Source organism: Aulonocara stuartgranti, assembly GCF_965226115.1.
Source record: "Aulonocara stuartgranti genome assembly, chromosome: 23".
NCBI classification, from domain to species: Eukaryota; Metazoa; Chordata; class Actinopteri; order Cichliformes; family Cichlidae; genus Aulonocara; species Aulonocara stuartgranti.
This window is the reverse complement of record NC_138958.1, coordinates 7,872,752-7,895,479: the sequence shown is the minus strand read 5'-3', so window position 1 is coordinate 7,895,479 and position 22,728 is coordinate 7,872,752. Positions and strand designations below refer to the sequence as shown.

General features: G+C 40.5%; 1 protein-coding gene across 4 annotated transcripts in view; it reads right to left on the bottom strand.

Annotated features, from left to right (window-relative positions):
• usp24 (ubiquitin specific peptidase 24) overlaps positions 1-22,448 on the bottom strand; it is a 34,905-nt gene extending 12,457 nt beyond the window's left edge. Inside the window, exons 1-43 of one of the 4 annotated variants that reach the window (XM_082523387.1) lie at positions 22,000-22,448; positions 17,342-17,510; positions 17,051-17,118; positions 16,813-16,956; positions 16,429-16,554; positions 16,072-16,107; positions 15,905-15,970; positions 14,827-14,892; positions 13,936-14,010; positions 13,486-13,644; positions 13,279-13,393; positions 13,012-13,115; positions 12,705-12,812; positions 12,507-12,602; positions 12,203-12,364; positions 10,927-11,028; positions 8,663-8,770; positions 8,426-8,575; positions 6,965-7,096; positions 6,359-6,470; positions 6,197-6,273; positions 5,929-6,069; positions 5,358-5,411; positions 5,139-5,272; positions 4,934-5,000; positions 4,727-4,837; positions 4,546-4,644; positions 4,235-4,408; positions 4,055-4,140; positions 3,694-3,802; positions 3,353-3,508; positions 3,132-3,229; positions 2,832-2,927; positions 2,524-2,746; positions 2,255-2,417; positions 1,859-2,020; positions 1,661-1,731; positions 1,409-1,569; positions 1,265-1,326; positions 884-1,075; positions 667-781; positions 277-421; positions 53-172 (exon numbers count right to left, since the gene is read on the bottom strand). In XM_082523387.1, coding sequence (XP_082379513.1) covers positions 53-172; positions 277-421; positions 667-781; positions 884-1,075; positions 1,265-1,326; positions 1,409-1,569; positions 1,661-1,731; positions 1,859-2,020; positions 2,255-2,417; positions 2,524-2,746; positions 2,832-2,927; positions 3,132-3,229; positions 3,353-3,508; positions 3,694-3,802; positions 4,055-4,140; positions 4,235-4,408; positions 4,546-4,644; positions 4,727-4,837; positions 4,934-5,000; positions 5,139-5,272; positions 5,358-5,411; positions 5,929-6,069; positions 6,197-6,273; positions 6,359-6,470; positions 6,965-7,096; positions 8,426-8,575; positions 8,663-8,770; positions 10,927-11,028; positions 12,203-12,364; positions 12,507-12,602; positions 12,705-12,812; positions 13,012-13,115; positions 13,279-13,393; positions 13,486-13,644; positions 13,936-14,010; positions 14,827-14,892; positions 15,905-15,970; positions 16,072-16,107; positions 16,429-16,554; positions 16,813-16,956; positions 17,051-17,118; positions 17,342-17,510; positions 22,000-22,278 — 5,193 coding nt within the window. In that variant the 5' untranslated portion in view covers positions 22,279-22,448. The remainder of the gene's footprint in view (positions 1-52; positions 173-276; positions 422-666; positions 782-883; positions 1,076-1,264; positions 1,327-1,408; positions 1,570-1,660; positions 1,732-1,858; positions 2,021-2,254; positions 2,418-2,523; positions 2,747-2,831; positions 2,928-3,131; positions 3,230-3,352; positions 3,509-3,693; positions 3,803-4,054; positions 4,141-4,234; positions 4,409-4,545; positions 4,645-4,726; positions 4,838-4,933; positions 5,001-5,138; positions 5,273-5,357; positions 5,412-5,928; positions 6,070-6,196; positions 6,274-6,358; positions 6,471-6,964; positions 7,097-8,425; positions 8,576-8,662; positions 8,771-10,926; positions 11,029-12,202; positions 12,365-12,506; positions 12,603-12,704; positions 12,813-13,011; positions 13,116-13,278; positions 13,394-13,485; positions 13,645-13,935; positions 14,011-14,826; positions 14,893-15,904; positions 15,971-16,071; positions 16,108-16,428; positions 16,555-16,812; positions 16,957-17,050; positions 17,119-17,341; positions 17,511-21,999) is intronic. The other 3 variants (XM_082523388.1, XM_082523389.1, XM_082523390.1) reach the window with 3 other exon arrangements.
• Positions 22,449-22,728: the final 280 nt, after the last annotated feature.

Below are 22,728 nucleotides of genomic sequence, written 5' to 3'. Positions count from 1 at the left end.
TCACATAATGTATGGAAAAAAAAATTAAGTAAACAGTTCATTGAAAGTGTACCTCTGGGAGGCCGGGCTGCATGTAAAGCTGCTGGAACACAGCATTCATATAACAAGTGGCTCCACCGTTCTTCAACCCAACAAAACCTGAGACTGAACGGCTCTCTACAGGGGGTAGATACTAAAGGAAAGGAAGAAAGAGTTACTTTCACACCAAAAGCACTGTCAGACTACATGCAACACCAAACATGATTACAATTAATTCTATTTTAACCGGTGTCTTACATCAAACTCCTTGCAGAGCGAAGGATCTGACTGGTGGTGCATGGACAGCAGCTCTCTGGTGATGAGCTGTAGGTTTGAAAGAGAGCTGTCTGCCAGCATTACCAGCACCTCATAGGCTGCCAATCTGCTGCTGGCTGTGCTGCACCTAATCACACACAGAGAAATGATTAAATACCGCTATCAGGAATACTACAAAACACACAATGTTGTTTGCAAAATGGAGGGATTTACCCATTACTTAAAAAAAAAAAAAAAAAACAAGCAAACAAAAAAAGCAGATCCCTTTTATATGAAATCACAAAATGATTCTCAAAATCACATCTTAAAAAATGAAAAGTTGGATTAGAACAGAGAAAAAATGAAACTAATTGGAAGGAAAGGAATACATACTTTGGGTGGAAATCATGGCTGGGGGCCGGGGAAGTTGTAGGGTTGGAGCTGTTGATAATGATGCGTGAGGCTCGAAACAGGAAGTCATCGAGCAACTGCTGGATGAGAGATGGACCTGGACAAAAAGTTACAACATTACATAACAGCTGTGTCCTAAATAAAATAGAATATACATTGGATAGGTGTGGATATGCATGTATACTCAGTGTTTGCTCACCAAGATGTTCTTTCTCATTGCCACAGAGAGACAACAAGGTCTTGATGAGTCTGAGGTGCCCTGCTAGGAGGATGTTATCTGCCTCGCTGGTCTCCATCTCAGAGCTCCAGCTAGGCTCAAAATTGTCAAGCCAAGAGATCTCGTCCTCCAGCATGGTGGCTGCGCTCACTTTTAACACCTCCATCTCTGACGCTTGAGGAGGTGAGGCATGCAGCGAAGCGGGAGGAAGGAAAGGAGGGATAGAAAAAGAAAGGAGCAGAAAGCAAATGTGTGATTCACTGGCCTTTAGTTGGTGAAAAAGCAGTCTGTAAGGTCTGCATTACAACAGAGCCTCAATCAGGGACAAAACTTCATATTTAGGAATGTGTAACTGTGGCTTACTAGTTAGGTCGTCCAAAAGCTGGCATCTTAGATCAAAGTATTCAGTGCACTGGGACAGCAATCTGAAAACAAAAACCAACACTAACTCATGATGTCTGCATATGTTTTAGGGATTTTGCACCTTGTGCTTTATTGATTAGATACCTTTGGTTGACCCCCCTCATGACAGATGTGGGGCTCCATAACGGGAGCTGAGCAGTCAGGATAACTGAAAGGAGGAACAAGTTAGGTTTTTGGACTTCAGGGAAGGCTGATGTGTCAGTTTGGCTCAAAGTGTACAGTTGATCACAAGCCACACGGCGGATCTGAGAGAAGAAGAAACATAGAAAAGATAAGTAAATATAATATAATGTTTGAAATACATTTCTTCTGTTATTTGCTGAGTGTGTTATTTACCTCTCCGCTGGGAGATCCGAGCAGAATATCAATAATAAAATCATTGACAGAGGGCAGGTTGTAAAAAGAAGCTGGAGAAAGAAACCAAACACAAGATTTAGAGCCTGTTGGACACAGTACAGAATATCTCATTACAATACACAGTAAAAGTGAGACTGTGATCTTGTAGTGTTGTCTGTACGCCTGCAGGAGTCTTACACAGCTGCTGACAGCGTAACTGCAAACAGGTAACCAGCAGAGACAAAGCCTCGCGAGCGATGATGGCATCTTTGATGGAGACACTCTGCTGTCTGACACATATCCCTGCATGCAATGCTGTTGGTGTGGTCTCGCCCTCGCTACTGGAGCTGCAGTTACTCCCTGCAAAACACAAATACATTTACTTTCAATTCTTTAGGTTTAGTTTCAGTAAAATATTTTGAGCGTGACCTATTAATAACCAACAGTCAGCATTAGTCATAAATTAAAAATGAAGTTGTACAAGCCACATCCACTGACTGAAAAACATGTAGCTAACACCATAAGTTATCTACTTGGTAGACTTACAGAGACAAACAGACAAAATGTTTAATGATTGTTTTTTCTTTGTCTCACCAGTGCTGCTGACTCTAGTGCGTACTCCCTGGGGCAGAAGAGAGCCATGCGTCTCTCTGATTGGCTGTGGGCTACCGACTAGATCTAATCGACCTGCTGCAGCCGCCCAGGTCAGACGCATAAAACAGGCCACTGTGGAAGTGAAGTCCCCCACTTCCATGGTCTATAAAAGAAACAGCAGCAGATAGAGCATCTGGAGTACTTTACATTTACTGGACACCAAATTTATCCTAGAAATAACCTCAAAATTGAAATTATTTCTACCATACCTGAATAGCGACACGTGCAGCAGGTATGATTTCTTCAACTCTTATGGATGATCGCTCAGACAAAGACATCTGTCTGTAGGAGGACTTCTCTGGAGTGCCACATAGAGAGAGCTGTCGCCCTGCTCGCCCAGCATTACGAAACGGCCGAGATGATAGCGCATCGCCATCCCTGATGACATCATCATCCAGTACAGCAGGCATGCTTTGACCAACCAGAAGGAACCTGCAAACAAAGCCCATTCAGTTAGAAGTTTGGCATAGTATGTGATGATTATATAAACCTTGTATGTTTGTGACATGTATTGCACCTGGCCAACTGAAGACAGATTGAGTAGACCCCTTGTCTGGTCTCATAGTCCACTTCTGATGGGATGGAGTCTCTCTGCATAACATTTACCACCAGACTGCAGAGGTGACAAACAGAAACACAATACTCAAGACTAAAAATAAAAAGATGCCATAAGGCATTTTGGATAGAAGCATATGCCATGTGGAATATATGTACTGGTGTATAATGTAGCTTGACAACTATGCTGACACCTCCTACAGTGGCTCAAAGCAAACAAAGAACAGCAATTGTTTTAAAGGTCTGTTGTTTGTGGTGCTACCTGAGGCCTCCTGCTTTCAGGAAATTCTCACAGAAGGATTTGCTGCTTGTTTTGGCCATCTCATCATCAGATGTGGGCATGAGTTTTGAACTCAACACCTAACAAAGACATAGGAGAGAAAAAGGAAAAGAGATGAAAACTGATGTCATGCAGCTTAGTCAACTTTAAAACAGGGAATTTTGCATTTATATACGTATTTGGGGTTTTACGTTTAAATATACCTCAAGGTTGTATAGCACTCTGAATGTGGACATGCCAGGGGCTGAAGATCTAAAAAGGGACTCCAAGATGGAAGCAGCACTGGGCTGATGTTGCTGCTTGGAGGACATAGAAGGAGAACGAGAGCCTGCACCCTGGCCGAGGGTGAAGAGCGTTTTCTAGAGAAAAGATACACAAAAGATAGAAAATAACTCCCTCAGACAACGGATAAGGCAAAGAAATGCACACAAGAGAAATTTGTTTAGACTTATAATAAACCCTCCTCCAAAAGCAGAAAATTAAAAATTTCAGAGGTTTATCGTTCTGCATTAAGCACTGTTAATAAGAAAAGAGTTCAAGTAACCTGATGGCTCCAGACGCTGGATTCTTTGGGAACAAAGTTGTCAAGTGCATCCTGTACTTCAGGATCTGTTGGAATGAGCAGCAGCAACTTCCTCACACGCAGAGTGATCCTGGAAAGTACAAGAAATATCCAAATACATAAAAAGGGTTATTAACTGCCTTTGGTCTTAATACATGAATTATGAAATAGTAGTGACTTAAATATTAATTACCAATCACTTTTTACCCAGCTAAACATGCATGCAAGAGTCTCTGTCTATGTTTTTATGCATTTTTGTATCTACACAAATTGCTTCAAAATGAGGTGATGTAAATAGCTAAATAGCGTCTTCTGTTGTCATATGGAAGAAATATTACCTTACCTGGACTCATCAAGGTTTGCTAGCTGGTAAAGCATCTCAAACACATTACAGACCAAAGCCATCACAACTCCAGGCAGAGACTTCTCCTAGAGACACAGAAATGTACGCACTTTGCATTAGAACCAGCGGAAAGTTTAATGGATGCACAATTTGCAGTTCTAACCATGTCTATGATGGTACCTGCTCTAGGGCATAAGCAGAGTTGAAGACAGCAGAGCTGGAACTGCTGGAGGCAGAGGCTGAGGACTCGGAGCTGCCAGAGGGAGTGCCAGTGCCTGAGCTCTTCACAGTTAAGCTCTGCTCATCGCTAAAGCCAAGCTGAGACAGCAGCTTATGGTCTCGATTCATGGTCAACTAATACACGTTGGAGGTGCAGTAAAAGGACAATGTGAGAGAAAAAACAAAACAAAATTAATTTTGTTCAAGGACACACAACAGGATAGTGGACGACCTTCCCCAGACAGGCACTGCACTGAATCATCAACACTTACCACACTATCATTGGCAAAGATTTGGACATTATCCACCGGACAGCTCAAGTGCTCAGATATCTTCCACCGGATACTTCCTACTGTTTCATTACTGTGAGTCTGTACAACAGACAGACGAGTAAAATTAGCCATTTCCTCTGAAGACCTGAACTGTGCACAAAAGGGCAGAAGTTTATAATACCTCTAAGGTAAAAGTGTCTTTGGTTGACTCGTAGGTGATGTGAAGAGTGACAGGGTGTCCATTGAAAGAGGCCCCGTGAGGTAGAATAGTGCGAGGAACTGAGTACATATCCTACACAAAAAACATGAGGTTAAAAAAAACCATTATAGCATAATCATTTTTATTTACACGTGTAATGAAACCTTGAAGACAGAGTGCACAGCTTACCTCTATAGTGATGACATAGCGCTCAGCCAACAGCAGCAGTCTTTCAATTATCACCAGCTTAGTGGATCTGGAGGTGGAAATTCACAGAAGCGTCTCAACAATAACAAGCATATTTATACTCAAAACATTTTATCCATCACTAACATGCAAGATAAATTATATAAACACAAATGTATTTTAATAGGTTTAGTAACTATGTTCTTACCCAAACCCCCCTCTGTACCTGGATGGTGATTGTACAGATGTGGCCACAGTCGGCATGGCCGTGGCTGTCAGCATCTTGGTTGCTTTAGTAACAGCATGTGTCAAAGTAGGCCCACCCAGTGCCGAACTGGCTGCCTAAAAGAAGAACAAGAAATGTGCTGCTGGATCCCACTTTCTGTGAAATGGCACAATCATGCTAGTAACATATTCAACAGCTTACCTCTAGTCGTTTGTAGCAATCAGCAATGAACTTCTTGTGCAAAGACACAGAATCCTGTGAGGAGGAAGATTTATTTCTGCGTGTGATTTCTTTGTTTCAAAAACAGCCACAAAGCAGTAATTCAATTTTTATTATTGGAATACTTCTGATCATTTCTCATCAAAGTGAGGAGTGAAAACAATAGGCAGTCTGCAGCATCTTAAAAGGAAAATTCTTCCCAGGATAAAATATGCATATTCCCTCTGGTCCGTGTAACTTATCCACCTAAATTGTTCTGCTTTGAGTTTCCCAGTTTTGGATAGAGGGAAAAGAGATGACTGCCTTGTCTAGAATATAAAGGAACCAGAGAGCACATCCTTTTGGGGATTCAAAGTAATAGGTTCATTAGAAAGGAATTAATTCCAACACCAAACTGCTCACAATAAAGGTAATGACTTTTTTTGGGATCATGTAAAGAGACATTGCTGCTGATTTTAATGTGAACTGTCCTGTTAAATGACACTTCCACTCTCTTTAGAAGCAGTGCTAAAATTAAGAGGCCAGAGCAATAAATGCAAAAATATACTCAAACCTTCTTCATCTTGGGATTGAGGTTGGTGTAGCTATATGTAATAATCAGTTGGATTGCTTCATTGGCTATTTCTTCATCAGGGGTCTCCATGGCGATGCGCCAGATAAAGTCCATCCCTGCCAAGTCAATGCGCTCCACACACTGAAATCAAAGCACATAATACTTTAAATCTAAATGTCAACCAAGATGTATTTCAGTATTCTTTTCCTTTGCACGCTGAATGGTTCACTGTGTACTAAGGATCAAAAGAGAGAAAATGAAAGCTGACCAGCTGAGTTCCTTGGCGTTTTAGTCGATGATCACAAAGGTTGACATTCTCAAAGAAGGTCTTAAAAAGATTAAAACCTGAAACACATACAAAACATGTTAAATACATATTTATAATCCACTGCTGTGGGTCAATAATGTATCACCATAGAGTATCTCTCACCATTCATGGTGATTTCATAGGGTTCCAGTTTTAAGATCTTCTCCTTGAAGAGTTGCTGCTGAACATCACTCTCAAGGTCATGTTGCCCTTTTGTGAACCACTCAAAACACATCTGCACACACAGAAACACACTGTGTTAATCTCAGTTACAGTGAATTTTAGAGACAAATGAGATGGACTGGCTTGAGTTCTACCAAACTGAGCCTAACACAAAGACTAAATGAATGATCTGTTAAAGGCTGGAGGTAGTTAAACATTTGATTCTAACCACTTGTGCCCAGAATGATCTCATACTATTGGAAAGGGCAGAAACCTGCCTCCAGTTCTTTCCGTCCTTTTGTTGTTTTTTTTGTTCTCATACAAAGAAGCACTTGATAAAGCTAAACTTTACTGGATGATACATTGAGAAACCTAAACAGAATGGATGTCACTTTCTTGCCAGCTTGCTCTGTATTTAAAACTTGTATGAACATTCCTTTTATTGTGCTTTAAAAGGAAGAGGTAAAGTTTGTGCATTCCTCCAGATCAGTTATCCAGAGAAAGGAGGCTGCAATGATAAACAAATGGCCAAAGGCAAGGTTTCATTTGCAATGACTGTTTTTATACCTCACGGTCAAGTTCACAAACATCCGGCCCTGACACCAGGCACTCCCACAGCTCCTTGGCTCTGTTCCAGACCAGGTAGAGGCTAGCTTCCTGGAGAAAGAAGGCCAGGAAGCGCAGGTGGCTGTCCAGATACTAAAGACATATTGAAAGAGAACTGTGTTATCTTGTAACACTATCAATATGTAACATTATGTTCTTCAGGTGTAAACCTCATTCCAGCTAAGGGAAACTTGCATATTACCCACATTAATTTCTAATTATGCAATTAATCAAAATATCCAGCAATACAGCTCCCAGGAGGAGCAGAAGGCTATTACGTTTTAGTCAGTGTACTCAGGTCATTTACACATTTTATTTGATTTTTAAATACATTTATTCAGTTGTAACCTGGGGGGGCAAACAGAGGAGACAGGAACTATGGAAAATATGCATCCAGCAGATATTTTACTTATGAAGCTATAGTCACTAGTCAAATCCCTTAATAATGGTTTTGGTCATTAGCAGTAGAAAAGATGTTGAGGTTTTTATCTTATTTTTTAAAATATTTTTCCTTTATCTATTATACATTTACAAATCTTACTCAGCAGCATTTAATATCTGGGTATCAAAGTGTGTAAATATTTTAACTTAACTCTTGTGCAGCCTATATTCAACAATGTAATTTCAACACTATCAAAATCATCCTCAGTAATAAATATTCACACATTTCCCTGCATGAAGCTAACAGTAACCTGAGTGTTCATTACTGTGGTGGATCACAGGATGATAAATGACTGTTTACTGATCAGTCTCTTATGTGTCGCTGTATATAGATTTTCTTTATTTAAACAGTAAATGTTAAGTTACTGCAGCCTGACATTTGCCTTTATATTCAAAGAGTCACACTGTTATAAGGCAGGCACATGTTCTTATTATACATTAAACTGATCTGAGGATGAAACCACATTGCTGTGTTTGTTTTTACAATGATGACAGTTTGATCACGAAAAACGTCCTGGGTTAAAAAAAAAAGTTGGAGTATCTAACCTGGATTTTGAGGTTTGTAAATATTCAAATTTCTGTGAATCACTGTGATAAAAGAGAGCAGCTTCAAGCCCAGCAGGATGGGATATATCAGAGAGGAACTCTGGGTTTGATCAAGAAAAGCTCTCAGGGATGTCTCACTGACATCACTTTTTGATGTCAGTGAGAGCGAATATCCCTAATATGGCCATCTCACGCACACAGCTCTAGCTGTGAGAATGTAAACTGTTCCCACATGCTGTTTAAATCTTTTGTTTGTGAGGGAGCTAAAACAGCCTGTTTTAGACAATGGTTGAATTAGCATGACCCAGTGTGAAATGAATGAGGATTATTTTGAAATATGAGTCATGCATTGCTAATCTAGTAGCGAGTCCATGGATTCTATAGGGTTGGAAATGAGCATTATAGGTCACCTTTAAATTAAAAAGACAGACATACCTCCTGGTAGGTGTATCGTCCATCTACCAGGGTTGAGCCTGAGAGGCCGCTGTTACCAGCAGCTGTCACGGCAAGTCGATGGCAGCATACAAGGGATCCTGTGATTAGTTTGACAATCTCAAAATTCTTCTTCAAGTCTTGGATGATGCTCTGTTGGGAGACAGAGGGAATGTTAACTTAAACACAACGTAGAGCAGATTATTCAGGTGTGCATTTATATATGTTTTTATGTGTCACCTTGTCTTGTTTCTGGTATGTCTGCTTGATGAATGAACGGGTTATCTCATGCAGCTGACGGAGAGCAGGAACAACCCAGACCGCCTGTGGACTGCTCTGCTGTGAAGCCTGTTGAGATAAATAGATACACATGCGTGCATATCAGATGATGATATTTACTAAATCACAAAGCAAACACAGACGCTTGTTACAAAAATAGAGGTCAGCGATGATCTTTATGAATCACTTTTCATTTTATGTAACTGTTTTGTCATCGTAGACTTACTATTTTTGTAATTAAGGGCGTTGTTAAAACAAGAAGGGAAAAAGGAAAATCAGAGCCAGAGATTTAAACCACGGAAGATCAAATCTGCCACTTTTAACCCTCATCCTAGTGTTTCAGGTTTGCTTTTTGTTTTTTTAAATGACGTTGATAATGATTTAAAATCTGTTTCCTGTCTCTGCTTTGATGAACACTTTTTAAAAAATACAAATATTTTGGAGTCATGAGGGATTTCAGTCAAAAGTACCCATTTGCACCTATGCAGGAACTACTTATCTCAGGTAATGGTTGCCATGGGTCCTAAATTAATTTACCTAGCCACCAAGCGGAACTCTGTTAGTCATTTTAAAGAACAAGAATGGCATTGCTGCATTCATTGTCTGTATGGGGAAACTTCCCACACTGAAAGTTTTCAGAACGTTAGCAACATCGCCAAATCTGCTTGAAACAGCTGGGGAATGCTCTGGTTATGTTACTGCTATATTGCAAACACCAGTTGATTTGAGCAAGAATGAGTCTCCTGGAGTTAAGAAACCTCTACTGCTGATGTGCCTGTCCAACACTGTGCTGGAAGAATCTACTTGAAAAAGGTGTTACTTTGCTCCCGAAACACAGACAGGAAGCTAGCAACTTTTTGTTCCTCCTTTTACATGCCAGCACGCGCTGATGATGACGCAAACTGTATGCTATAACTGCCTATAGTAAGGGTTTAGCTTTAGGTTTTGTGTTGCCAGCAATAAGTCAGTCTCTCTCATTGGGTGCTGATCCCTTCCAGAGCTGCTCTTTGTTACCAGTTCTGTTCATATTTATGCATCAAATCTGATGCCGAGTGTGAATTAGTTGGGACGCCGACTCCTTCTTGGGCACAAACTGCTGCCCCAAGTGGAGGACTTTCAATATCTTGGGGTTTGTTCACAAGAGAGAGGAGACTGGAAAAGGAGATTGGCAGACATATTGGTGGGGTCTTGGCAGTGAAGTGGATGCTATGCCGATCTGTTGTGGTGAAAAGAGAGCTGAGAGTGAAAGCAAAAGTACAGCTATGTTCACAAGCTCTGGGTAGTACGGTAAATGAAAGAATAAGATCACAGATGCAAGCAGTGGAAATCAGTTTCTTCTGAAGAGGATTCGTACTCAGCCTCAGAAACAGAGCAAGGAGCTTGGTCATTGAGAAAAGGTAAGAGTAGAACCCCCTCCTAGGTGATGTGTTTTGAGCACATAATGGAGACTTTGGGGAAGACCCAGAATGCATTGGAGAAATTATTTCAATTATTTTATATTGGGATCAAAATAGATCCAGCAGCTTTCGTCATATAACTACAATACAATTGATGTTTACTTAAAATTACTGAAAACTAAGGAATATCAGAATCAATTAAGCTTTTGAGTATTTAGTGTGGATTGGGCGATAAAATGCAATTTTACAAAAATCTAATAATGATCTACTTTTTAGATGACATAGGACACATAACTAATAATGCTTTGAGCAGAAAAAAATATTGCTAGTATTATAATCTTGCTATTGTGACTGGTAGTCACAATAGCAATTAATGATCCTTGCTGCCCCCAAGGACCCCAGGTCTATGTATGTCAAATATGCTGGTAGGATGAGGGTTAATGTGAAAGGCCAAATATCAAACAAAAGCCTCACTTGGGTATCCATGGTTCTGATTAGAGTCCTCGCATGAGTAAAAAATTTCCACCAAAGCTAACCAGTCATCCAGCAGATAAATCACTCATTTATTTCCACAAGCGTTCACCCAAGACAAGACCAACACCACTGTGTAATCATTAGCGAGTGCCAAAGCCCTCTTAGTGAGGCAAGCAGAAGATTAACATACACCTGGTCAAACAACCTCATGTTGCAATCATCTGTGAAATTATCAACCTGAGACCAACGAAACCCCTTTGTGGTCAAACCCCCTCCTCCACGATTGGATGCCAGGACTGAAGCAGCAAGATTGGATACACACCAGTCAGTGGAAATATAAATCATAATGGATACCTCTTTTAATTTGGCCAGTGAGTTAGATTTCTTCTTGCCCCAAGTGCCAATAAGAAATGAGCTATGAGTCTCGTTGCCTTTACTGTCTTCCTGAGTGAAGTTCTAGAGACATACATATCATTTGAAGTGGGATATTTGTACACAAATAACAAGCAGGATTTCCAAGGATGACACACATATTTTCTTCCATGTGTGGCAACAGTCAGTCCAGCAGTCATTTTAAAATATGGTTATTGTATATAATTTCAAAATAGGAAAAGCATACATGCAACTGATATATCATGCCAATTTCCATTTCTTGTACTGTGGCTCAGTTTGTCCACTGTCAGTTTTAGTTCCCTTCCCCCTCCCTTAAAGCCTATTTTCTTCTTATTAACTGTCATACGAAATTAACAAAAGAATAAACAGAGAAACAAAAAGGAAAAAGATCTGAATAGCAGGTGGGTGAAGCTGCTGAGAAGACCATATTAAATATATCACAAAGATTTCAAAGTAGAATAAAAATATCAGAAATTGAGCATTTAAGACAGAATCCTGAGGCTCACCAGGACTATTGAACATATGCCACGTTTAGTATGAGCATCTGCGTGTGTCCTCTCTAGGGTGAACCAGTTTGTCATGTTGGACAGCCAGGATGTGCAGTACCAATTTACTGACACAGTTATTAATGACATATAAAGTACACATTTAGAAAAGGCAAGATGAAGCATAAATTCCTCACATACTTGCAGTTTATAACGTTATCTACCACATTTTCCACACTTTGAGAGTAGTTTACTTAACAGTTCAGTCACACCACTGTTTCACAATATAGTCATTAACTGACTGTATCAGCAAATCAACTAATTATAAAACCTGCATTTACAGATACCCACAGAGGGTGCTACAGATGCAGACAATGACAAAAATATAAACTAATAAAAAAAGTTTAAAAATAAATTATTCTAGATAGATGGGTACTTGTTTAAAAAGAAAGACTCCCTTCATTACAGTGGGGTACACTGTATTGCAAGAGTTTGACAAACTTATAAGGGAATGCTAACATGCAGTAAAACTGTTACTGAAGGCAGAAAAAGACCTAGATATCTAGTAGATCTGTCTAGTGTTTCATTAAAACTGCTGAGCTGCAGTTTTAAGATTCGTGACAAATGCTCCCAGTTTTTTCTTTGTGTGTGTACAAAATAAACAACACCTTTAAAGCACCGGCTCAGTGAAATGCTAAACCCCAACAAGAGCCCAAGTAAACAAAGAAAATACTATACTTTGTCTGTCTCACCTTCTTAATGTCTTCAATGCATTTAATAATGTAACTGCGTTTCACCAACTCCTTAACAGCGTAGGCATCGCTCAGAATCCCCAGGTGCTCCTCCAGTGCCTGCTGAACTAGACTGGTAGGCAAGGTGGGGAGGTGAGCCAGTTCCCACAGCACCTCTAGCACCTGGACAGATACACACACAAGGACAAGGTTGACTCAAGGGAACATCCTTATATCAAAACCTTTCACAATATCTTTACCTGTTTTTTCTCCAATTACTTTTGAATGAGCCTACCTTTGACAAAAAGACATTTACACAGCATACCTTTCCTGTTGTGGTTTCAGAGCGAGCTTCTCTGCCTATCCTCCCGATCAGGCTGAGCAGCTTTTGCCTTACACGGTCACTCTCAACTTCCCAGCTCTAAATATCATGCAAACATGTTAACATAAATATCACGCACACATGTAGAAATCTCTTCAAATATAACCTATTTTATCAAAATGTCAGAGAGTGAGCGCTGACCTTTTGTATGAGAACGAAGAGGTGAGTGAGCTGGTCAAAGCTGAACTTCACAGCAGCAGCAGCAATTATTGTATGAATATTTTCTATTACAGTTGATGATTGACCCGCCTGAGATGGTCACACACAAAAAGAAATCAATACATCCACTGAGCTGACAGGTATTTGTCACATACTTACAGATATGCACATATAAAAGCACTCAGTGCAGTTTACTGATTTTCTTTAAGAGTTATAAATAGATAAAACCGATCAGAATGAATAATAAATATGTAATAACACATGCAGTTGAGATATAAATGGTTCTTACCTGTATTCTCCAGATCTTGGAGAGTTCATCTAGTGACAGTTTACTCCCCAGCAGCTCAATGATTCCCTTAATCCTCTCACAGTACTGAGCTTGATCAATGTTACCTGGAACAAAAAGAATGAATCAGCCAAAGTTAAACTGAAATCTTAATTTCCCGATTTCTCAGTTTAAATTTATGTCAGTGGTGACTACGTTTAACTATGTCTGTGTGTTTTGCCAAGCACTCATCAAAACTCTAGTAAGTTATGTTTTAACAAACATCGTTACCTTCCAGTGCTATTGACAGGACAGAGTTCTCTACAAGCCAGTCCAGCAGTTTATCTGTGTCAATGGCGTTTTTCACAGACTTTGAAACCGTGCTCTCTTCTATTAACTTTGTCACCTGAGAGACAAGCATACAAAAATAGTCTGACATGAGCTCAGAAATGGAAGCACTCAGAAAGAAATACTTTAAAATCTTCTTTTTGAGCTGACCTCTTTGAGGGAGTTCATCTTAGTGGAGAAGTGGGGTGTTTTGAGCATACGTAGAAGCGTATCCAGCCGGAGATCATCTACCACAGTAACCAACTCCCTCTGGAACCTCATACACAATAGCTTGATGGCTGACAGCAGGTCCGGGATGCTCACCAGACGCTAGGGTTGAATAACATTTGACTGAGTCATAAAATTCTTGTGAAGTTTCAATAAAAGAACCATTTCCACACTAATTTAGTTTCCTGAACTCAAGATGAGCAGTGTTTGCACTTACCATAGTCTTCTAAGACAGTTTATTCATACTATATGATCTAGCAGGTGCCAACAAAAGTCACCAGTCCCATATTCATTCTGAACTCAAATTTACTGGGTAGCACAACTAAGAGGGCAGTGAACACATTCATCTCTGTCCTCTTTTTCTTAAAATTATAAGGAGGTATAAATCACTACCTTATCTTTAAGGTCCTTCTCCTCCAGGTTTTGTACATATGTGATCATCTTGTGGATGACTGGATCCAGCATAGGCTAGGAAAAACAATATGAAACTGTGTTGATCCCTGTGGGGTAAATGGACCACTGGAGCAGCAAAACAGTAAGAGGATACAGCAAATAAAAATAGAATATAAATCAGAATGGGGTAGAAGTGTCATGTAATAAACACAAGCGATGATTTTATCACTGGAACAAAACTACGGAGCCACAGACAAACAATGTATATACACATATATATTACTGGCAGAGGAAAAAAAAGCAATTACAGGCCAGATTCTACAACTGTGTGTCCATGTGTGTACATACCTGTACTGCTATTTTTAAGAGGACCATTTTTAACATTAGATGTTAAAAGTGTATGTAACACCCTGTCACATATTATGCACTGCAGCCTTGAACTTCTCTACCACCCAGCAGAGATCCATGTGAGAACATAAATATCAGCACAGTCAGATTAGACATTAGCAGGTTTTTAACCCGGCAGCTTCCTGGTACAAAGTCTCTGTGACTTTGAAGTGCAAATAGAAGGAAAACTAGATTTACCAGCAATCATAATGCCCACCAGTGAGTGTATGCTGCCTTGATCCAGTTAGCTCCTTTGCTTAAAACACAGTAGTTTGAATGTGTCTGAACTTGATAATATCCTTCTGGGTGCTACATGTGAGAGCTGTGCATAAGTATCCCAACCCAAGTGTCTGACACTAATCGAAATCAGCTTAGGACACATAGGCCAGTCCTCACTTTATCCTACAAGGGGCCATTAAAGGGCTAAGACATTGTTTTAAGGTAGAAATGTATAGTGAGCATCATTTAGTGTGTGTGTCAGGGAGAGTAGATAAGGTAGCTCACCTGGACAAGACTGGAGTTAAGGTATTCAGCACAAACTCCGAGGGGTTGGACTAGAGCAGATACATACTGCATGGACAGATGAAAAAAAGTATAAACAAGTCAAGAAAGAAAGGAAAGGGAGGAAAATAATTTATCAGCACCAGCTTTGATTGTCTTAAGAATAATTCACTGACTCTGAAGCATTGCTAAAACTCACTAACAGATGTGTGCAAGACTTTTTATGGCATCACAACATCACTCCTCCTGATGTAAAATGTGTAGGGTAGAGATCAACCTGCATTTAAACACATGAGTGCATGTGAGCGAGAGGGAGTGACTGTTAACACATGCGTGGATGAGTATCGAATACCAGAGCCCAGCTGTCATTTGTCATTCACTGCTAAATCAAGAGAGGCTAATGAAAGCTTCCTGTGTTCCTGTCAGTTTTTTGACTATCCTCCATCTCTGCCTTCTGCAAGTATCTCCCTCTCCTCCACCTTCCAACTCTACCCTTCCACCCTACATGCCTTCCTGCTCAAAGCACACAAATGAATGTGTCACCCTTGGTAGTAAATAGAGAAGTGAGCACTACTCGTTTTTTTTTTTTACTTTCACTTTTACCATCATCCAATGTGCCTCTAGTGTGTTAGGGATCTAACGGCTTACACACTCTGCTGAGCTCCCACTGCAACTGCAGAGTGCAACTGTGGTGTGCAATGAGTCTTTGCCTTATTAAAATGCTAATGGTTAGAGGGTGTGTGTGTGTGTATGCACGCGCACTGAATTAATGGCCATGCGCTGCTGAGGTTCCGGCCAGGTTCCCAGAAGGAAGCATCAGTACAAGGATGCCTCAGAACACATAAAACAACAGAGCATTTCAACCATCACACAGTAGGAGGATGTAGGACTGTGTTTGTGTTTAAGTGAATATTACAAAGAGTGAAAGAAAGAGAGAGAGACATTCAGCGCTGTGCAGCTGAGAGCACTGAGTTCAAACATGATGACCTTTCGCCTGCATAGACTGTCTCAAAGTACTCTGTCAGTCTTAAGAAATGCCCGGAAAAAGATGATAAGAAGACGTAAAAACAATAGTTCTTACAGCTATCTCAATTTCCTCAGTGTTGAGTTTCGTCTGGATGGCAGTGAATCCTCCCAGCTCTCCAAACTTGACAAAAATTACAGAGAGAAAGGAAACATGAGGCAAAACTGATATAACTCTGGTATATATTTATGGAGACAATATCTAAGTGGTGGTTTATTACTCACTCGATTCACCAAATCAACCAGCCAACCATGGGGCTCCTGAAACAGATCACTATGATTTAAGTAAATGCTTTCAGCAATGACACTGAAAATTCTCATGAGACATACACATTAAGTTTTCAAGCAGCTGCTGTGTGTCAGCCACCCATGGTCTCTTGACCCTCTGCGGCTCAGTTATGCAACACTGAAGAATTGGTCTGTCTGAACCTTGAACATGACTATACACCATAAACAAATTCTTTAACATGTAAACATATATAAATACTTGCCAATGCATCTGGATTAACTGCCACACATACAGCACAATACTACAATGCTACAGTACAATCTTATAATGCTTCACAGACAAATTGGTCTTACTTTCTGATAGGCGTTGCTTGGAGAGACGGCAAACATGTTAGCCTCGTCTCCAAAAACTTCAGCCCAATTTCTCTGACAGGCCTTCATCCGGTTCTTAAAATGGTACTCGTTGTCAGGATTAAGGGCCTGCGTGTAAGAAGAATTACACATCATAAATATTTATTTTTATTTCCCCTCATACGTATGAAATAAATTAGCTTTTTTTTTTTTAGTAAAGCTGAACAAAACCCAAAATAAATGGAATGACACTGAACCACAGTGGTTAATAACATTTTGAATAAGGTGATTATAAAAAGAAAAAAGACAGTAAATGAGATACATAAGCATCGTAACAGGAAGGTTTTCTATCATTTTAGGAAAACATTACTAAGTGAGACGACGCACCATGGTCAACACTCCCATCAGGTTTACAGGTACAGGGTCCTGCTTCACCCTCTCTGCAACCAGTTCCACCAGCAACATGAGCATGTTGTAGATTCCCTCATGAATCTCTGTGCCCCATTTGTGTACGGCACTGCTGGTCAGTAGCTGGTGATAATGAACAAGGCATGTAGAAAGGAAGTAAATCAGTTATGCTAAATATTCAAAGAGGCACCTTGACTTCAGTTTCTCTTTTGCTTACCTTTTTAAAGGCCTCTGGCATGCAACGATCCATAAAGCGCTTGCAATTCTCATCAGCGTCAGCAAGACCTGACAGGGAAGGAGAAGTTGGATTCACACATCTAAACTTGGAGAATTTTTGGCTGTCAGATTAGTTACATATTGAGTCATGCGACACAAGTGGCCGAAATAACAACATGTGAAAAACACCCGATGGTCCAAACAAAACACGCCACCCACATAATAACGCAAATGTAGTTTACTGCAGACCTTAAAAACAACATTTTCATCACCTCCACACACGCAGTCTTACCATGTCGAGCAAGGCAGGAGGAGGCAATGAGACACTTGCCCAGGGACTCCTCTCTCTTGTAAGGTATGGACCAGTGGTCAGTAAAGACTCGACTTTCCAGTTCATACAGGTTGGTGGTGGGAAACTCCATGCTTCCCCCAGAGCAGTTCCCATTCTCATCATTGCTCCTCTGTAACACACAAACACAACAAAATTGTGACATAAAGCAGAGGGTGACTGCATTTCATACGGCTCATCCCATTGTTTTATAATGACACTGCAAATGTCCTCTGTGTGATGCTAGGATAATACAAATGGCCTCTGGCGATGATAAAGTCAGACAGGATGATGCCTGAGTCTTCTCCTCTCTCTGGGAGAGGAGCGATAGCAGTCATTTGGAAAGTGTGTCCTCTCCTCTATGATCTGCCCTTCATCTCTGTAATATTTTTATCTTTCTATTTCCTCCCAAGAAGCTTTCAGAACAAATTAAGGCAGGTGCTTGTTAGTAAGTCCTTTGGCAGCAATTAAGTCTAAAGAGTGGTGATGTGTAAGTCAGGGTGTGAGAGCTAGACAGTCAAGTTCAATGAATACCCTGCCAAATGACATGACACTGTCTTGTTAGCTGTATGATGGCGTCATGCCTGAGCAGGTAATAAAGAGAGAGCTAAAATTCAACTCATTTAGAGTCAAGTTTTATACCATCTGTAGTTATGATTCACAGAGCAGAATTAAGGCTCAGCTGGAATAAGAAGACAGAAGAAGGCAGTGGCAGTGAAGCCTAGGAGTCTATGTGGTAAAAGCAAAAACAGTTAAAGGGTTAGTAAATTATTTATGCCATAAACTTGCTTACATATTCATGAGGTCAAGTGTATATTTATGATTAACCTTCACAGCCTCTTCCTCTCAAACAGTGCTGCCCAGCCAATTCATTCAACATTTAAGGATGGCGCAAACTAGGTGCAGATGTTAAAGTAATAACTGAACCTAGAGCTGGGCGATATGAGATTTTTTCATATCACGATATGTTTTTTTCATTTCAGGCGATAACGATATCTATCACGATATAAGCCAAATAACTATATTTGTAAGATTTAAATGTGCCGTTGCTCACAAGTAAAATGTGAAATAATCAGCAGCTTGTTTTGATTTAAATATTTATTTCCTATAATAAGTTCAACAGGGTAGATGTACTTAAGGAACATGAGACTTTTTCAGATAAATAAAGGCAAATATTGCAAACTACACAAAAGGCAGCCGCTAAAGCGTTTAAGTTTCAAAATAGAACAAACAAAACAGACTAAATTGTCAATTCCACTTAGAAACAAAATATTAATTGTAAAAATAAATCTTAGTTTGTGTTACAGAAGAACAGACAAAACTGACTAACTTTTGTCAATATCAAATAAACTGAGAACTAAAAGGAAATTCTCAATCTCTCCTTGTTGTATAGCTTAGCTTTTCAAACAGTTTTAACAGTTACTTTAGTCTGACAAAAGCCGAATGACGAATTAGCGCTTCCAGTCAGAGACTGAGGCTACGTCCACACGTGCACGGGTATTTTTGAAAACGGAGATTTTCCGTTTTCGTTTTAAAAAATAATCCCGTCCACACATAAAGGCAGAAATGAAGGAAAACGCTGCTATGAACATGCCAAAGCAGCAGGTGGCGCTAGATTCCTAACCGTACCGAAATGTTGGCCAATCAGAAGTCTAGAAGCCTCGGTGGGAAAAAGTAAACAAAGCTGGGGCATAGAAGAAGAACCGAGTCGTATGTGTGGACGGACAGTAACTGTGTGTATATGTAAGCATTTAAACACTGCAGAGAGTAGAATTAACAGTATTGTAGAAATTCTTTTCACCGAAACAATAACGTGGCGCACAGTGTGATGCATGCACCAGTTTATTGTATTTCCAGACTTGCTTTCGGCACAATTTACAGTGCACGCTACTCTGTTTTTTGTCAGACTTGAAATAGCCGAAATACCTTCACACAACGGAACTCCTATGGCTCTTCCGTTCGACAATCTCTCCGGCATTGAAACCATCATCTGTTTTCTCTTCGGTCACGCTCGGTTGATTTTTCTAGTCGGCACACTCATTTCCTCCATTACGCGCTGGCTCCATTACCGGCTGGCTGCTTCCCAAACAAACACACGTGCGGCTTGGCACTTGTGCTGTACCGTAACAAGTCACGCGACGTGACGCTGCGGCTGTGATTGGTTCGGCGCTGCGCTACTTAGTTTGGATTGGCTAAACTTTTATTTTTTTTATTTTAAGAGGACAAGAGCGGCGAGGTCTATCGCGATAGCTTAATTTCTCTATCGAGTAAAAGTTATATCGCGATACATATCGTTATCGTTCTATCGCCCAGCTCTAACTGAACCATTTAATAAAGCTTGACCTGCTGTGTTACATTGGAAATTATGTTAAACTACAACTGCGCACTAGGATTCAACTTCCACTACATTATGACTGTAACAAACTATTAGAGACCATTGCTCATGTGGAAGCTGCACAGTATAAATATTAATTAGCGGTACAGTTAAATATAGTTATATACATATTAACATAAACAGTGGTCAGTGCATTCAGTACATGACTGTCCTGCATATCAATGTATATGAGAAAATATTATTAATCAATCACAGAGAGGAGAAGAGGAGGCAAAGGGAAAGATAAAGCATAAAGGATAAAGGAGGAGCATCATATTTCATCTCTTCCCTTTCTTAGAAAATTAAATACGACAGATAGATGAGAGGAAGAAAAGCTGGAGAAAGACTAAACTAATACAGATCTTTGGAAACACCCCAATGAAAGAGCACAACTGGCAGAATTACCTAACCACAAGTCAATGCCCTGTTTCAAAGAAGTACAATATAGGGAAAACCACAAATCACCATGAAACATGCACTAGGCTCCAATACTTTCAATGCTTCCAGACTTAAGGGCTTTAGAGGGAAAAGGCTGAAAAGCACTGCATGCGTGTGGCTGGCCTGGACAATGAGGTAACTCAGTGCCACTGTTACTATGCACCCGCAATCCTCCTGGGATCCTCTGCAAAAACTGCAACGTGTTTGTGTGTGTCAGGGACACTGCAGGGCTATATTTAGGAGCATGACATGAGGCCAAAGACCTATGACAGCCTTCATGAACATTAATACAAGAAACAAGGGAAGAGAAGAGGGCAAATACAGCACTTTCCAACTTTGGATTATTCTCTATAACTTTAGAATTTTTGTAGGAATGAGTGAGATTTATTTCTCTGTAGTATATCAAATACGCCACACACACACGCACAGACACATTTATATAGCAATTACAATAAATGCTCAACTAGTAAATAGTAGCAAATATGTTTGGTTGGAAGAAGATTCAAATTGTACTTCTAACTTTTTCTGGCAGATGAACAAACAGGGGGAAAATGGGATTAAATAACAGGAGTTACTTGGTGGTAAATTAATCTGTAACAACATCATTATTAGAATGTTTTTAAACATAGGCTTCTTATTGACCTGTGGGTGTGCTCTATTTTCTGCACACTGTGAATGCCAAGTGTTGTTTATATTACACTTACTAAAACAGCCTGTAATAAACCACCACCGTGATAACGGGGTAGAAGAAAAAGCAGATGTAAACAGGAACAGGTCAGTAGTTTATGTGTACTTATTCTATTGACCCACAATCACAGCATCTCACTACAATCAAAGGGACACAACAGGTGGCTATCAAGTCTGAATCAATAACCTCACAAATTGAAGGACTGGTCACTTTCAATAGCCTTAAGTTTTTGCAAATCTATAAAAGCAATGGGTTTGAGGTTAGGTTTGTGTTTAAGGTGTTCAAGGTGTCAGGTGAATCATATGTAGATGGGCATCTGCGGTTTACTGTAATAGCACATAAACGCCGTAAATTAGGACAAAGTGTTAAGACCTGTAGGTAGGTAAATTACTGTGAAAGAACTAGTGACTGGTATTTTTCAATCAACTGCAACCCTTCTCATACACGCAATATGTAAGAATTATCAATGAATGACACAAAAATAGCTACTCATATGATGACAACTGACATTATGAATAGAAAAATAATCAAAATGGCCACGTATGCTTAAAAATGAAATTGCGAAACCGCTCTAAGCCCGGTTCGAGTGGACTGCAATTCCTACAGGAGCGGAGCAGTCTGATAACCATCCAGCTAACGTTAGCTAACACATGCAAAGCAGACATAAGAGATCAAACTGTCTGCCTGCAGGCTGACTGGCTGATAGAGCTGTTTACCTGTTACCAGAGGTCCCAGCTGAAATCTCTAACTGCAATCCCCCAGAGTGATGCCTCTGTGCTCCTAACCTTGGTCCCCTTACTGGCGCGTTTAACTCTAAACTAACGTTAGCTAGCCTGCTACAAGCTAACCGCGTTAGCTTTTATGTTCAAAATAGGCTTTCAGCGCAATTTTTAAAGGAACGAAGCTTATCAATCACAGGCAACTCTCTTGCCCTCTCCATTAGTATCGAACAGAATTTCACCTCCTGCTCTGACAGTTCGCGTTAGGTGCATGTAGCACTGAAGATGCTAAGTTTAGCCAGTTAAATGGGCGAGCCCACTCTTTCTTGCAAGCGGCAATTAGCCCGGTTTCCTCCCCTCGCTGCTTCAATTCATGGTTGCTAAAACTACAGGTTTCTCTTACCTCACTATCCACTACGTCGTGGTATGCTGGAGGAGGGTCAAACCCTCCTGTGCCAGTCCGCCCGCTGTTTTCCCCCTCTCCACTCGAGCCCAAGCCGGGGTTAGGCCCACTCTCCATCGGTTCATATCCATACCCGAGTCCGGGGCTTTCGTTCGTCAAGAGCGCCACTGCCTCGTTGATGTCATTCTTAGCCAGCCGGAGCGCTTTTCGTATCACGTCGGGGTCTGGGAAGCCCATACAGAGGAGCGTCGTTATGTGCTGCTCCTCTTCGGTCTCCATTTTTGGGGTGTCTCTGTCTAGCAGACTAGTAGTAACGGGGTTTTCGGCACAGCCCTGTAGCTGTGCACGCCGCCATGTTTACAGTCCGCTGCTACTAGCCTGTCACGATTTGCTTCGCTCACAACAGCGCCGACACAGGTGTTACGGCGACTTCTGCCTGCCAAGCGCTGCATGCTTCTCGCGGGAGCGCGCAGAGGGAAACGAAAATCATTTTATTTTGACGCAAGGCCCAATTTCATATGTAACTATTGCTTAATAATTTATTTTAAAAAATCCCAGCTGTTCCCCTTTCCTTTCACTTAAGTTTAAGTGCATTCTGGAAACGTTCACATTTCATAAACAGTCCATTTATTAAACTGATGAACAACAGCCTGAGATGTCATTTAAATGGGCTCAATGCAGTTTTGAACACTACTTAAAGAAGTCCTGACCCTTTTCTTTCCAATTTTG